We start from the raw sequence: 16,574 nt of genomic DNA, 5'->3' as shown, positions 1-16,574 counted from the left end.
TATACCAAAGCCTGATGTAACACCAGTTTGTTACAGGACACAGTTTGATATGTTCAAGGCTCGCTTTGCTGATTTTCATATTTACATGTAAAATGTGCCTGAGCTGTGCAATAGGACAGCCCTTTTTGGCAAGAGCCTCATGCTGTAATGTGAAGAATTATGGTGGCATAAATTTTAAAAAAAATCATTGTCATTTTCATAGGTGAAAGCAAGAAGTATTCTTTGCAAGATAAAAGCTGATGTATAATAATGCTAGTATTATGTAAAATGGCCTCTTGTTTTATGAACAAGTTGATAATGGCATGGTTTTTATTGTTAGAAAAAAGAAAATCTGAAATTATGAAATTATTTATATTCAGAAAAGAATTAGGGAATTTTGCTTTTGAATAGTGAGCCGCCTTCGTTCTTTTAAAATATGACTGATTAAAATTTGATTTACATGTAATGAATGCCTCTTTGACATATTTTTGAAGTTATAAAATTAAGAGCTGTTCTCCTATCCAGAACTTAATTTATCTTATATTGTTAGCCAAAATTCCTATTCATAAATACTAATGCAAGATTTCTTACTCTATTATTTACTGAGTTGATGCAAAATAGTTTAGTAACTTTATTTTTGGACCCATGTTTGGTTTAATCAGTGTAATTTTACTAGTGCTTTTTGAAAAAACCTGTAGTAGCAATATACGTTCGTTTATCTTGTGCAATAATGAAGTCAGAGATACAAGATTTCACTTTGCTTCTTTGGAGTTTATTGTCATAAGTAAAATTTATTCTGTCACATTAGTGAGAACATTTGTAAAAAATGTTGCATTTATTTTATAATATCTAATTATGTGGTGAATACCTTCTGTATTTAATCAAATTTGATATTTAGTGAAGCATTTTTCTGCATTAAAAAATACAGAATAAACTGGTGTGTGTGTATACTATATATAATTTATCTGCATCTGTTCCCTAACTTTCTCACTAGTCTACATAGCTTTGCAGTATATGAATGTACCATAGTTTCTTTCCATTCTTGTATTGATGAGTACTTTGTTTACAATCTTTTGCTAATATAAATGGTACTGTAAGGATTAACATATAGCTATTCTTACAGGATAAATTTCTGAAAGTAGAACTGATAAGCTAATCTAACTTTTGACGGTCATTGTCAAATTGCCTTCCAGAGGAGAAGCTGTATCAGTCAATAAAACATTTCACAGCAACCAGTAATGTATGAGAGATATGCTCTCTCACACTTTCACTAATAGAAAGTGTTATCAACCTCTTTGATTGAATCTGAAAAAGAAGTATACTGGTGTAGTTTTAATTGCATTTCAAAGTGTTTTGAGTGAAAATGAACATCTTTTCATATATTTAAAGAAAAGACTTTTCCTTTTTTGGTGAGCTATGTGTTAACATTTAAACTTTTTTGGAGCCATGCTGGGATGCAAGCCAATTATAAATTACCTATTTCTTTACAGGGAAAGATGTTTGCATTCCAAGCAGTAAGTCCAAAATAATTGGAGTTAAGATTAAAATTTTAATGCGTTAAGTCTGATTTCCGTTATGGTTTTCCTATTTTTTACCTCGTGTTATGTATTTGTTGGGGATGATGGTTGGCTGAAGTGTTTATAAATTTTTATTTCGTTGTACTTTATATATATGTACTTTATATTTTGTTGGTATTTGGAATACCCTGTTCCTGAGGTCTCTTTGTTCTAACAGGAAATACAGGCCGGAAAGCCAATAAAGACATTAATTGGATGTTTAGATACTTATTCATGGTATGTGGGGGCACCAAGGATACTGTGGCCATTTCAGTTGGACTGAGCTGTGTGTAGTCCTGAGAGAGACTGTGTTTAGGAATTTGTTGGTTTATTATTGTATAAAAGGATTCACTAGAAAAGTGTCCGTTTAGCTGTTTCCTCAGCATTGGCAGAAAGAAAGCAGCTAAAACAGTTTGTCATGTTCTGGGTATGGGAAGCGGTTGGGTAGAGCTGGAGAACACAGTCTGAAAGGGGGTGGGAGTGAAGCAATAGGACAGAGACCAGACTGGAGCAGGTCATGGATGGAAGGAGCAGGAGTTGGTGGTACAATTAAACAGTTCAATGTGGATGTTTTCATTTAATTAACTAAAATTGTGAAACACTTCAGGTATATTAACAAAAGTACCAAAAATCTTTCATTGATGTAAATACAGTTTGTTGACTAGTAATAAAACATAATCTCATGGGCCTAGGAATCCGAATACGCTGATTGTCTCCTTTCTTTTGGTTGACTACATGGCCTTTGGCAAATCATGTACCTGTAATAGACAAAATATTTTCTAACCGAAAGGCAATTTATTAATTGAGAACAGAGCATTAACATTTAAGTCGAAGGTGATTACTTTCTCGCCTTTCCTTATATGGTGTAAATGGGTACTGCAAAATACTTCACAATTATGTATAGTTTTAACACATTCTCTATCATTTAGAAGGGTAAATTGTCAGTACATATTTCAAATTATTTTGTTCAAATTGATGTTTTGGAGGTTACATAGTTGCTGAGAAATTGTTTAGTAACCCACCTTTGGGAGAATTATATATTGTTGCAGATCAGATATAGCTAATCAAGTCATAATTTTTAAAATATAAAGGTGATGTTAATTTACATTATCTTAGTTCCTGATACTTAACATTTCAAGGAAATTTCACTCTGGTTTAATTTTGGTAGGGTCGGAGGAAATGATAAAAGGTGATTTAAAGTTTTGCAACCTAAACAGTTTTATTTTTTTTCACGGAGGAATAAAGTAATTTAACAAGATTCATTCAATATGTTAGATCGGCTTTTTAAAAAAACAACTATGTATGCTTTTAAAATAATTTAAAGACCATGTATTCCCTTTCCGAATATTAGGTGCTGGAGTGTGGAGTTTGTGAAGATGTCTTTTCTTTGCAAGGAGACAAAGTTCCTCGCCTTCTGCTTTGTGGCCACACGGTCTGTCATGACTGCCTCACCCGCCTGCCTCTTCATGGAAGAGCAATCCGTTGCCCTTTTGATCGACAAGTAACAGACCTAGGTAAGAAAATGTATATGTATATATTTAAGATTTAAAATTGTTCATAGAATACAAATGTGATAGAAATGCATTTCTTTCTACTTGATCTTTAAAATGATATAATTCCAAGGAGGATTCAGTTTCTTTTAAGGCCAGTAGTCTTATAAGTATAAACTAGCTTACTCTTAGGTACTAATTTTACTTCATCTTCTGAGATGTTTGTATGCAGTACTTACCAGTATATTTGAAGAGCTTTAAGATACATGAGGAAAACAGGCTAACCTTATTTAAAGAAATAAGAAAATTCATTTGCCTGAAGCCATTGATACAATAAAATAATGTTTCCTTACTAAATTAATAGGCTAGTAATGAAAATACAATTAAGTGATATGAGTGTCAGCATGTTCTTATTTATTGTTATCAGAAACAGAAGTGTTTGTAGTTTGTGATAACTACTTGTTTTCTGTTTTTGGAAGTTTAAAGGTCTTGTTGATTTCTTTTTAGTTTCATGCATACTTTTAAAACTTTGCTTAATATATTTCAAAATGAATTATTACTATGGGAAACTAGATTTGGAAATAATAATATTTTAACAGTTATAGTACAAACATAAGTTCTGTAAGTATACTCTTTTGATAACAGAATTGTCTTCAAAATAGATAGTTTAGAGTTGTCATTTTTTTCAGGCCAGTAGCACTATTTTAAGGTTGTTTTAATGTATTCATACCATATGTCAAGTGGAGTACATTCAAAATAATTTATCTCCCAGAAGAGGAAGCAAGAATACCCAGATTTTTAAACTGGAAATCTTTAAAATGCTAAGAAACATGATTATAAATGTTTCTTAAGGTTTTAGTAGTCTTTTATTTAAATAAATATGTAGTATGTCCATTTGCCAGAAAACTAATATAAGACAGTGTTAGCATTTTCATAGATGACGTTAACTTACTATTATCCAAAAAGTAATAGGGGCAAAGTGGGAGATGTCTATATTTCAACATTCTTTTATTTGGCCTTTATTCTCTAAGGAATATATTCATCATATCATCTTTATGGAAACCTATCTAGAAATATTTATTTAGAAATATATATTTTAGAAATAATGTTTTGTAAATGGAGGAGGGACCCTTTTACCTTTTTGAGGGCACTGGACCTTCTCTATATAAATACCACAGTGTGGGTTGTTACCACCCTCAACGTTTAACTAAACTAGAAATTTATGACAGAGAATGGTTAATTATATCCTAGGTTGAAGTTAAACATGATTGCTACCATATCAACATTAGAAAAAACAAACCAGTAACTGCTGTGGATCTAGATTGTAATTAGTATAGCTTATAGGTTAGATTTTTACCGTAATTTTTTTTTTTAATTATTTATTTATTTATTTTTAGAGAGAGGGGAAGGGAGGGAGAAGGAGAAGGAGGGAAACATCAATGTGTGGTTGCTTCTTGCACATCCCCAATAGGGGACCTGGCTCGCAACCCAGGCGTGTACCCTGACTGGGAATCGAACCCATGACCCATTGGTTCACAGTCCAACACTCAATCCACTGAACCACACCAGCCAGGGCTTTAACTGTGAGTTTTAGCCTATGGAATAAGTGTTAGTGACCCTTGAGATAGTTTGATGTCATTATTTTTAAAAATCTATTTTTAATTGTACTATAAAAATAATATATTTATACATTGCAGAAAATTTGAAAATCTGTAAAAGTATAAAGAAGAAAAAACTCATTTGTAATTCCTTCTTTAGAGAAGACAACTACTATAAGTGTGAGAGAATCAAAATCAGAATTATTCTCTAATCCAAGAAGAATATTAGTAGTTATTTGTGGTAGTTACCAGTACAGTTCAGTGATATTTCTGGTTCTTCTCTTCTGTCCACATGGTAGAGTTGTACTTCCCTACTCTCCTATAGCTGTATGATTTCCTTTTAACCAGTGAAATATGAATAGAATGAAGTGTAAACTTCCAGATGAAGCTGTTAAGAAAGGATTTATGATGGTTTGCAATAAATTCTTCTCCTTACTACAGTGAGTTGTTCAGGTGGTCAGCAATTCAGTGGCCCATGTCCCTGATCATAAGCAGTAGGGAACACAGCCTTTCTTCTCCACTCGATATGTTGCATGAGCAAAAAGTAAATCTTTGTTCTTTTAAACCATTGAGATTTTAGAGTTATTTCAACAGTTACAGAAATATTAGTGATATACTAGGTACTGCTAGGAGTTTATATGTCCACTATATGATGACAATATTTAGAAAGTTGTCAGGATACTATTTTGAAATAAAGGACTCGCTTAGTGTACTTCTTAAACCTTATGTCAATAGAGTAGATATAACTCAGCTTGTTCTAGAACATGTGTGAAAAATTAAAACAATTAAGGAGAAAGCCTTGTTGGGTAACAAGGTTGAGGGCAAAATGCTGGATCGGCTGCAAAGAGGTACTTGCGAAAGGAGGTCACAAAAGTCAGAGGAGACTAAAGATATTTGGTCTAATTTGAATTTTATTATTTTTTTGGAGGACCACAAGAAATGCTTTCTTTTCTTTTCTTTCTAGATAGGCCAAGAGGAAGAGGAGTCCTGCAGCCAGCCAGTGACTCCATCATTCTTTCATTTATGCATTTATTCAGTATTAGGTGCAGCTGTGTGTCAGGTGCTATTTGCTACATAGAAACTCGTGAAACCAACATAACAGACTGCTGAAGGATCTGGCTTTTATTTGTAGGCTCAGAGAGGGAGAGGGGGGGGAGAGAGAGAGAGAGAGAGAGAGAGAGAGAGAGAGAGAGAGAGAGAGAGAAAGACAGAAAGAGATAGTTCACTTTGTTCCACTTATTTATGCATTCCTTGGTTGATTCTTGTATGTGCCCTGACCAGGGATCAAACCTGCAGCCTTGGCATATGGGGATGATGCTCTGACTAACTGAGCACCCAGCCAGGGTCTTGAATATTAAGACAATTGTTCTATCAAAAGAAAATGTGGAATATTTGCATTTTTAAAATTTAGACATTGTTAATGGCCAAACTGTGACTTAGAAATTACGATTGAGGTAGGTATAAGGTAAAATGATTAAGATTGCATTCTGTTAGGTTTAGTTTTATATTTATATTTATTCTAGGAGATTCAGGTGTCTGGGGATTGAAAAAAAATTTTGCTTTATTGGAGCTTTTGGAACGACTACAGAACGGACATATTGGTCAGTATGGCGCTGCAGAAGAAGCCATTGGGATATCTGGAGAGGTACTGATTGAACTTGGTGAAATATTTATTATAAGCATGAATTTTTTCTTTTGATTTTAAATATTTGCCATTAAAAGCACAATATTACCTTACTTACTCCAGCAGGTAGGATCCCAGAAACAACTTTTCATTATATTACAGTTCTTAAGGCAATAATACTTCCAAGAGAACAAAAGTAAAACTGAACCTGAATTCTCTGTTAATACTATACCAAAACTATGTTTTGTGTATAAACTTGCCTCCTTATCATAATTTCTTTCTATCCCAGAAAAGTCAGAGTAAGAAGATGATTGAAGAGTAAGAAGGCTATGTAAGCTACATTACAGCAGAGGCTGCAAAAGTGAGCCAGTCAGCAGGAAAGCACAAAGAAAGGAAGAGGAACTCTATGAAAGAGGCTATTTAGTATAGGAGAAAAATGTCTTAAAGATAGCACTAGCTCCTGAGAGAATTAATACTGTTAAGTATCTTTACAATATTTATGAATACACCTACATATAATTCTTCTATTAAGTCATGATTACTCTATGTATCATTGAAATGAATCTCAAACTCAAGCATTGTTTTCTGAAATTTTTGCAGTTCTTTCACATGCTCTATCATTTATCTTTATTTCAAAAGACATTTGAATAATATAAAATAATATCTAATAACTTGTCAGATCTGGAAAATAGAAGACATGAATTTTTTATTTTACATGTACACATTTTCCATAATTGCAAACAAAACCGTTTAAACTTTTTTAAAATTGAATTTATTGGTTAATAATACCATACAGGTTTCAAGTGTACAACTCAGTAAATCGTCATCTGCATATTACATCACGCCCTCATCGCCCAAAGTAGTATCTCTTACCATGCCCATTTATCCTACCTTTGCCCACTTCCACCTCCTCCAATGCCCCTTTCCCTCTGGCTTCACCACATTGTTGTTCATGTCTATGTATTATATATATATTTTCCTTAATCCCTTCATCTTTTTTCACCCAGCTCACACTATGTCCCCTGCCCTGTGACTGATGTCAGTCTGTTCTGTGTATCTATGCTTCTGTTTCTATTTTGTTAAGTTATTTTGTTCATTAGAGTCCACATTTAAGTGGGATCATATGGTATTTATCTTTCTCTGACTGGCTTATTTCACTTAGCATAATAACCTTCAGGTCCATCCATGCTGATCCAAAAGGTAAGATTTCCTTTTTTTTTTTTTTTTTTTATAGCTGAGTAGTGGTCCATTGTGTAAATATACCACAGCCTTTTTTAGTCACTCATCTACTGATGGGCGCTTGAGCTACTTCTAGATCTTAGTTATTGTAAATAGCACTGCTGTGACCATAGGGGTGCATATATATTTTTTGAGTTGTTATGGATTTCTTTGGATATATTCCCCAAAGTGGAATTGCTGGGTCATAATTTTTTGAGGTAATTCTATGCTGCTTTCCACTGTGGCTGCTCCAATCTGCATTCCCACCAACAGTACACGAGGGTTCCCTTTCTCCACATCCTTACCAGCACTTGTTTGCTGATTTATTGATGACGGCCATTCTGACAGGTGTGAGGTGATATCTCATTGTGGTTTTAATTTGCATTTCTCTGATGATTAGTGACGTTGAGCATCTTTTCACATGTCTGTTGTCTGTCTGTATGTCCTCTTTGGAGAAGTGTCTTTTCAGGTCCTTTGCCCATTTTTTAATTAGGTTGTTTGTCGTCTTAGTGTTGAGTTTATATAAGTTCTTTATGTATTTTGGAAATTAACCTGTTATCAGATTATCATTGGCGAATATGTTCTCCCATTCAGTGGGTTGCCTTTTCATTGTGTTGATGGTTTCTTTTGCTTTGCAAAAGTTTTTTAGTTTAACATAGTTCCATTTGTTTATTTTTGTTTCCCTTGCCTAGAGGTATGTCAGCAAAAATATTGCTACAAGAGATGCCTGAGATTTTACTGCTTATGCTTTCTTCTAGGATTTTTATGGTTTCACAACTTAACATTTAAGTTTTTTATCCATTTCGAGTTTATTCTTTTGTATGGTATTAGTTGGTGGTCTACTTTTATTTCTCCATGTACCTGTCTACGTTTCTCAACACCATTTATTGAAGAGACTGTCTTTACACCATTGTATGTTCTTGCCTCCTTTGTCAATATTAAATGACCATAAAGGCATGGGTTTATTTCTAGGCTCTCTGTTCTGTTCCATTGATCTATATGCCTGTTCTTAACACCACTACAAGGCTGTTTTGATTGCAGTGGCCTTGTAATATAGTTGATAGTAGGTATTGTGATACCTCCAAATTTGTTCTTCTTTCTCAAGATAGCTGAGGCAGCTACTTTACCAAATTCATTTATCAGTTCTAGTAGTTTTTGGGGGAGTCTTTAGGGTTTTCTATGTATAGTATCAGGTTACCTGCAAATAATAACAGTTTTACTTCCTCTTTTCTGATTTGGATGTCTTTTAGTTCCTCCTTTTGTCTGATCACTGTTGAATAAGAGTGGTGAAAGCAGACATCCCTGTCTTGTTCCTGATCTTAGGGGAAATGCTTTTAGTTTGTGCCCACTGAGTATGATGTTGGCAGGGGGTTTGTCATATATGGCCTTTATTATGTTGAGGTTTGTTCCCCCTATTCCCACTTTGCTGAGAGTTTTTATCAGAAATTGGTGCTGAGTTTTATCGAATGTTTTTTCTGCATCTGTTGACATGATCATGTGATTTTTATTTTTAATTTTGTTTATGTGATGATGTATCATGTTTATTGATTTGTGAATGTTGTACCAAACTTGTATCCCTGGAATAAATCCCACTTCACCATGTTTTATGATCCTTTTAAAGTATTGCTGGATTTGGCTTGTTAATATTTTGTTGAGGATTTCAGCATCTATGTTAATCAGGGATACTGACTTATCATTTTCTTTCTTTGTGGTATATTTATCTGGTTTTGGAATTAGAACAGTGCTGTCCTCATAAAATGAGCTTAGAAGGCTTCCTACCTCTTGGATATTTTTGAAATAGTTTGATAAGGATAGGTATTAGTTCTTATTTGAATGTTTGGTAAAATTCGCCTGTGAAGTCATCCGATCCAGGACTTTTGTTGGCTGGGAGTTTCTGATTACTGCTTTGATTTCATTAGTTATAATTAGTCTATTCAGATTTCCTTATTTTTTCTGATTCTTTTTGTAAGATTGTATGTTTCTAGGAGCTTGTCCTTTTTGCCCCGGTTTCCTAGTTGTTGGCATCTAGTTGTTCGCATCTAGTTGTTCATAGTATTTTCTTACATTCTTTGCTATTCCTGTGGTGTCAGTTGTTACTTTTGTTTCATTTCTGGTTTTATTTATAATATTTGGGTTCTCTTTTTTTCTTGATGAGCCTGGTTAAAGGTTTGTCAGTCTTGTTTATCTTTTCAAAAAACCAACTCTTGGTTTCATTAATCTTTTATATATATTTTTAGTCTCTATGTCATTTTTTCCCTCTCCAATTTTTATTATTTCCTTCCTTCTACTTACTCTCAGCTTTGTTTGTTATTCTTTTTTCTAGTTCTTTTAGGTGCAGGGTGAGATTGTTTATTTGAGATTTTTCTTGCTTCTTGAGGTAGGCCTGTAATGCTATGAATTTCCCTCTCAGGGCTGCTTTCACTTTGTCCCATAGATTTTGGGTTATTGTATGCTTATTTTTATTTGTTCCCAGGTAACTTTTGATTTTTTAAAAAAGTCTAGTAGTTAACCCATGGGTTCGTTTTTTATTTAGTGTGATATTGAGTGTCACCTCTGATGTCTTTCCTTTTTTTTTTTTTAATTTCATATCAAATTTCCCCCTTTCAAATTATGGCCCTTTATTATTCAGCAAAAATATCCAAAGCAGTCTTGATTATCTGACATATAAAATTCTTCAACTTGAAGCTTTTTAGTAATTCATGAAAATTAGAAATACATAATACTTAAAAGTTTACATATAAAGGAGGTTTTATTGTTTATTTGCTCAAATGAGTCGCTTTTAACCAGAATTGTGCAATGAACTCAACCTGTTGAGCTTTAGAAAAAAGTATACAAGCTCCTACTTTATCTATAACCTATTAAAATAAGTATTTCCCAGGTTGGATTCTGGCGTCCATGGTTTTAAAAGCTTCGTCGCTGATTTTGATGCACACCCCTTGCTATCTAAATAGCATTTGTGCTTGTCTTCTTCCTATACATCATCACGACACATAGTATTTAGAGTAGTGGTGATATATAATATTTAATATCAGTTTTTTTAGTCTTAAAAAAAGGACTTCTAACCTCTATTTGGTTTCTTATGTGTATAGGAAGGAAGGGTATTTTGTGGAAGTTATCTTTGCTCTGACTGTGAATCTATAAGAGTAGTTTTATTTTTGATCTCCAGTTCAGGGCATATGTTGATAATCAATTTTGGCAATAGCTTCTCAACCATAGAAATGAATATTTTCCCGTGTAATTAGTGAATGGCCTTTATACTTAATTACTCGTGTATTTTCATATATAAATGCTAATTAGTTAAAACAAAAGACCATAAGCTTTTATGTTTCAAAATTTGTCATGTTATTTATAGCAATTGGAGTTCAGTTTTAAGACATTAATTTTTTTTGTTTATTAGAGCGTCATTCGTTGTGATGAAGATGAAGCTCATGTTGCATCAGTATATTGCACTGTATGTGCAACTCACTTGTGCTCAGAGTGTTCCCAAGTTACTCATTCTACAAAGACATTAGCAAAACACAGGCGAGTGCCTCTTGCTGATAAACCTCACGAGAAAACCATGTGCTCTCAGCATCAGGTGCATGCCATTGAGTTTGTTTGTTTGGAAGAAGGCTGTCAAACTAGCCCACTTATGTGCTGTGTGTGCAAAGAATATGGAAAACACCAGGGTCACAAGGTATGAACATAATTAAATTGGATGACTTTACCTAGTTTACCAGCCCAACTTTTGTTTTCACTGACTCAGTTCTTTATGCTAAAAGTAGGGATCGAAGGAGTTAAACGATGAAGGAGTTGAGCTTGGTAGACTGAAAATAAATGAGAGATTTAATTTTTTTTGAATTCCTTAAAATATTTTATTTATTTATTTTTAGAGGGGAAGGGAGGGAAGAGAAAGCGAGAAACATCAATGTGCGGTTGCCTCTCACATACTCCCAACTGGGGACCTGGCCCGCAACCCAGACATGTGCCCTGACTGGGAATCGAACTGGCAACCCTTTGGTTCGCAGGGTGGTGCTCAATCCATTGAGCCACACCAGCCAGGGGAGATTTAATTTCTGAATATCAAAAATTTCAGCAGAGAAGCCTCATGATTCTTTAATGAAAAATAGCTTTCCAGCAGGAAACATAAGTTCTGTTCTTGATGTGCACGTTTTCATAATGCACTGGATTGTGTTGATAATATTTTTGTCTACTACTACTTGTGCTAAAATTTTAGAGAGTCTCTTAGGTTCTTGTCTAGTGATAAATGGATTTGTAAATTTTAAATAATTTCTTTGCAGGATGAATAGTTATTGGGTGAGAGCAAATTAGTGTTTTATATACTGTGCTTTTTGTAAATGTGTTATAAAAGCCACTTGTAGCTGATATTTTTAATTAATAGGAGTGATTTAAGTAGTTTTTTTATATCTTTAGTCAAATAATATGAGTTCCTTTTTATAATTATGTTGCATTTTATAGCACTCAGTATTGGAACCAGAAGCTAACCAGATTCGAGCATCAATTTTAGATATGGCTCACTGCATACGGACCTTCACTGAGGAAATTTCAGATTATTCCAGAAAATTAGTTGGAATCGTTCAGCATATTGAGGGAGGAGAACAAATAGTAGAAGATGGAATTGGAATGGCCCACACAGAGCATGTATGGATTTTTAATATTTTCTTTACCTTTTTACGCTTTTCCCTTCTTACCTTTCACCTCCTAATATTTATTGAGCAATAATACTGCACTAATCATTGGAAATGATTTTTATACAAAGTCCTTGTCTTCATGGAACTTTTAATCTGTCATGGAGAGACAGTTCTGACTGTGGTGACTTTAATTTGTGGGGGAAGTACAGGATGCTTTGATAGTGCGTAAGAGAGGCAATGATTTAGGTACATCAGGAAAGACTTCCCAGAGACATGATATCTAAACTGAGATTTGAAGGGATTTAGTTTGCACATTGGTGCTCAATCTACTGTGCCACACCAGCCAGGGCTCACTCGCTATATTTCAAGTACACATAGCTAGGGGCTACCATATGGGACAGCACAGATATAGAACATGTCCATTATCACAGAAAGTTCTATTGGACACTGTTGTGCTGGAGTGGAAATATTTTATTCATTCTTTCAGCAAATATTTATTGAACACATAAAGTGATAGACACTGTTCTAGCTGAGGAGACACCACTGTGCAAGTCAAAAAACTCTTGCTTTCGCAGAGATTACATTCTAATATGGGGAGAGAGACAACAAATAAGTAAAATACTTATGGCAGAAGTATGTTAGGTGCTTTGTAAAAAAAATAAGGGAAAGGGGGAGTGTACACTCAAGGACACATTCCCTGAGAAGGTGACATTGAGCAAAGACCTACAGGAGATGAGAAAGGGAACCATGCAAATATCTGGGAGAAAAGCATTCTATGCAGAGAGAAGCAAGTGGAAAGGGCCTGGAAGTTGGAATGTGTGTGCTGTGCTTAAGAAACTGTGAAGAGGCTAAGTGTGGCTAGAACAGAATTATTGGGGGGAGTGTAGCAGGAGTTGAGGTCAGGAAGGGCCTTATAGGTACTTGCTCTTCTTTCTGCCACGAATGTCCTTCCTGAAGATGTTCATGTAGTTCCCTTCTTACCTCCTTCAGGTCCTTGCTCAGAGATCCTTTTTTCAAGGAGTCTGTCTTTGAACACTGCATATAAAGGACTTTGGCATTCACTCTGAGTGGAATGAAGAGTTTTGAGCAAAAGAATAATTATCTTTCTGACTTACCATTTTAAAAAATCATTCTAGCTGCTGGGTGGAGAATACATTGTAGGGGGCAGGGGTAGATTTAGTGAGTCCAATTAGAATACTGTTACAATAATCAGGTGAGAAATAATGATGGCTTGGGTGAGGTTGATAGAGGTGGAGGTGATGAGGCATGATTACATTCTGTATATATTCTGAAGTCCACAGAATTTTCTGAGGGACTCATTGTGGGATATGAAAGAAGTGTGAAAGATGACTCCAGTTTTTTTTTTTTGCCTTGAACATTCTAGTGATGGAGTCGCCATTTATTGAGATGACTAGGTTTCAGGTGGGAGAGAATGGAGATTAGGTATTCCATTTTGCTGGAGATGTCATTTAAACAATTGGATATCCAAAGACTGTGGTCTAGGGGAAAGATCTAGTGTGGAGATACAAATTTTAGAATTTTTAAGGCTATAGATGGTATTTGAATGTTAATTATTTTACATATACAATGTTTGTTATGGTTACTGTTGTTTAAAACTTATTTTTATTTTCTTAGATACCAGGTACTGCAGAGAATGCCCGGTCATGTATTCGAGCTTATTTTTCTGATCTACATGAAACTCTGTGTCGTCAAGAAGAAATGGCTTTAAGCGTTGTTGATGCTCATGTTCGAGAAAAATTGATTTGGCTCAGGCAGCAACAAGAAGATATGACTATTTTGTTGTCCCAGGTTTCAACAGCCTGTCTCCATTGTGAAAAGACTTTGCAACAGGTAAGGATTTAAACATGGGAAGGACATAGTTTAAGGAGGAGAATTTATAAGGTTAATAGATAATTACCAGAGATACACACTAGTCTATTTTATTACTTTAATAAATATTTTTATATTTGTTGGGGAGAGCTCCCCCATCCCCCAAAAACCTGAACTTATTTATAAAAGATTGTGTCTTTATTCTTACATGTTTAAAACTTCAGTCACACTCAAAGTGCTCTCCATTTCATGCAATACACTTATTGAGACTTCTCCACTGCTGAACACAGTGTTTGAGGTCATGGATTTTGATGCCTTTTAGTGCTTCTGGCTTTTTTTGTTTCACCTCTTCCACATGAACAAAACATTTCCCTTTAAGGATATTTTTCATCAGGGAAACAAAAAAAATTCACTCAGGGCAAGATTCAGTGAATAGGGAGTGTGGGGCATGGGAGTTATGCTGTTTCAGGTCAAAAACTGCTAAACACTGAGCGCGGTGTGGGCACATGCACTCATAAATCACACATCATGAAATGGGCAAATGTGTTGAAAGAGTCTTCAAAAAAATTCACTGAAGCCAAATTCAGCCTCTTATAACAATGCCAGCTGGTACACTGATACAGATGGGTTCCTAAACCACTCACCTAGCTGGGGAAGCCTGTACTACAAGGGGCCTGCCCTCCAGAAGATAATTCCAGTTTTTGGAGGCCCCCCCTTGTATGTTACTGCATTCATTAACATTGTGCTCAGGATATGGTCTCTAACATTGAATCACTCCACTACAAATCAGTATCCTCTCCTTCATGAGACCTCCCCACATGAAAATGTGGATTCTAGAACCTCTCTATCTTCTGTCATTCCTCGGTCATACCAAGCCCTTTTACTCTTCTTTGTCAAGCATGTACTAGTCTTTCTGCTTGGAGGGCTTATATCCTCCTTTTCTGCTAGTGGTAATTCTTGGAAGTCTAGCTCAAATGTTTGCTATTCTTTGAAGCTCTCTCTTACTCTTTTTTGGGGAGGGTGCCTATCTAGTATGTAATATCTATCTCTGCTCTAATTCAGTGGTTCTTAACTTTGATGTCACAGAAATCTATGTTTTTTGCTGGTTGTAATCAAAAACCTTTTGTTACCCAGTTTGCAGATAATGTACTTTTTATTTTATTTTATTTTTTAAATTTAATTTTATTGTTTTTCTATTACATTTGTCCCATTTTTCCCCCCATTGCCCCCCCGCAGCCCACCCCTTCTCCCACAGTCATTCCCCACCCCATTGTCCATGTCCGTGGTACTTTTAAAATAGATTATATTTAAGGTTATTCTAACAAAAATGTTAGTCTTAGTCATTTCTATTTTGGTTCTGCATAGGACAATATAAGGCTAATTATTGCCCTAGGAATTCCTGATAAGCTGCAGTCTACCTTATCTTTACTGATTAATTGCTAATAATTTTGTTGATTTCAGGTTATTGTAGAGCTAAACTTTTTACCATTGTGGAGTTTTTTGCTCTTAAATCAAATATCTAATTAGACATATAAATGTGGCTAGGCAGTAAGCACATTATTCTTGAGCTGTTGTTTAGTCCTCATCACATTAAATTGTAATAATTGATGTGCATGTCATTTATTAAGTTGTCTTTGAGCTTCAATTCTATTCTGTCTTCTGCTTTGTGATACTGGGACTGGAACTCCACAAACCATTTATCTGCTTTCCAGCTGGCTCCATGTTAGTTTAGCCTCTGACAGTAGGGACTCAAGAGAGACTGGAAGGTAGAAATGGTTTCCTGTAGGTTCCCATTTACTTGGGGGTCCCTGTGAATATCATTCCTCATATGAGGAGACTGTTTTCCTTAGAGATCTGAGTTTGAGCTCTCTGAGGCCCCTCCTGTAAGTTTGTAGCATCTCCCATTTATTCCCCCGGCCCTGGAGGTGCTAGCTATTTTCATGATACCTCAGAGTGATTTTTATCCTTTCAATTACCTAGTTAATAACTATACCTAGTTAGCAGGTGTTTGTTTATGTGTATTAGGTAGAGCTGCTTTTACCCAGTCTTAATAGTATGGCATATTTAGCAAAGGCACCTGTAAATTGTGTGGGCGGAGCCTTAGGTAATTACCTGGGCAAGGCTTCCCACTTCATCACTTTGTAGGTCTGTTTGTGGTGGGGGCTCAGAAAGGGGACGGTGCCACTGCCTGGCTTCTGGTGATTTGCTCTGCTCTCGCCCTGTGTTCAGTCACTTAATCCCCTTCTCATATATGATTGGTACCCTTCTAATTGCTGTCCTGGGGTTTGCTTACATGCTAAGACCATGCGGGCCCTTTAAGCAGCGAAAATCCAGCAGCTTCTTCCACTGCTCCAACCTTCTCTGGTTTGTACACCAGAGGTAATGGGTATTTATCTTCCCAGTGCTCGAACCGAAGGCTATGCAGTCTGGCCTGGGCTGGGATCGCTCACTCCCAGGTTGTCCCTCCTGAATTTTATCCATTACATGTGAATGTGGGGCCATCTATTATGCCACTGTTGCTTGTCCCAGCCACATTGACTCTCTGCCTCGTCTTTGTGCCTCTGCCCCTGCTACCCATCTGGATGAATGTGGCTTCTTTAAATTCTTGGTTCTCGGACTTCCATGTAGCTCGATTATCTGATGGTTCT

The 16,574-nt window shown here is 35.5% G+C and overlaps 1 protein-coding gene across 1 annotated transcript in view; it reads left to right on the top strand.

Annotated features, from left to right (window-relative positions):
• Positions 1 to 16,574, top strand: part of TRIM23 (tripartite motif containing 23) — a 29,278-nt gene that overhangs the window by 1,445 nt on the left and 11,259 nt on the right. The window contains exons 2-6 of the mRNA XM_090276316.1: positions 2,887 to 3,049; positions 6,147 to 6,268; positions 10,863 to 11,141; positions 11,924 to 12,106; positions 13,732 to 13,947. Coding sequence (XP_090132442.1) covers positions 2,887 to 3,049; positions 6,147 to 6,268; positions 10,863 to 11,141; positions 11,924 to 12,106; positions 13,732 to 13,947 — 963 coding nt within the window. The remainder of the gene's footprint in view (positions 1 to 2,886; positions 3,050 to 6,146; positions 6,269 to 10,862; positions 11,142 to 11,923; positions 12,107 to 13,731; positions 13,948 to 16,574) is intronic.

The sequence above is a fragment of the Furipterus horrens genome, unplaced genomic scaffold, assembly GCF_987537825.1.
Source record: "Furipterus horrens unplaced genomic scaffold, mFurHor1.1.pri manual_scaffold_5, whole genome shotgun sequence".
NCBI lineage: Eukaryota > Metazoa > Chordata > Mammalia > Chiroptera > Furipteridae > Furipterus > Furipterus horrens.
Note: the sequence above shows the minus strand (reverse complement) of the source record. Positions and strands in the feature narration are given on the sequence as shown.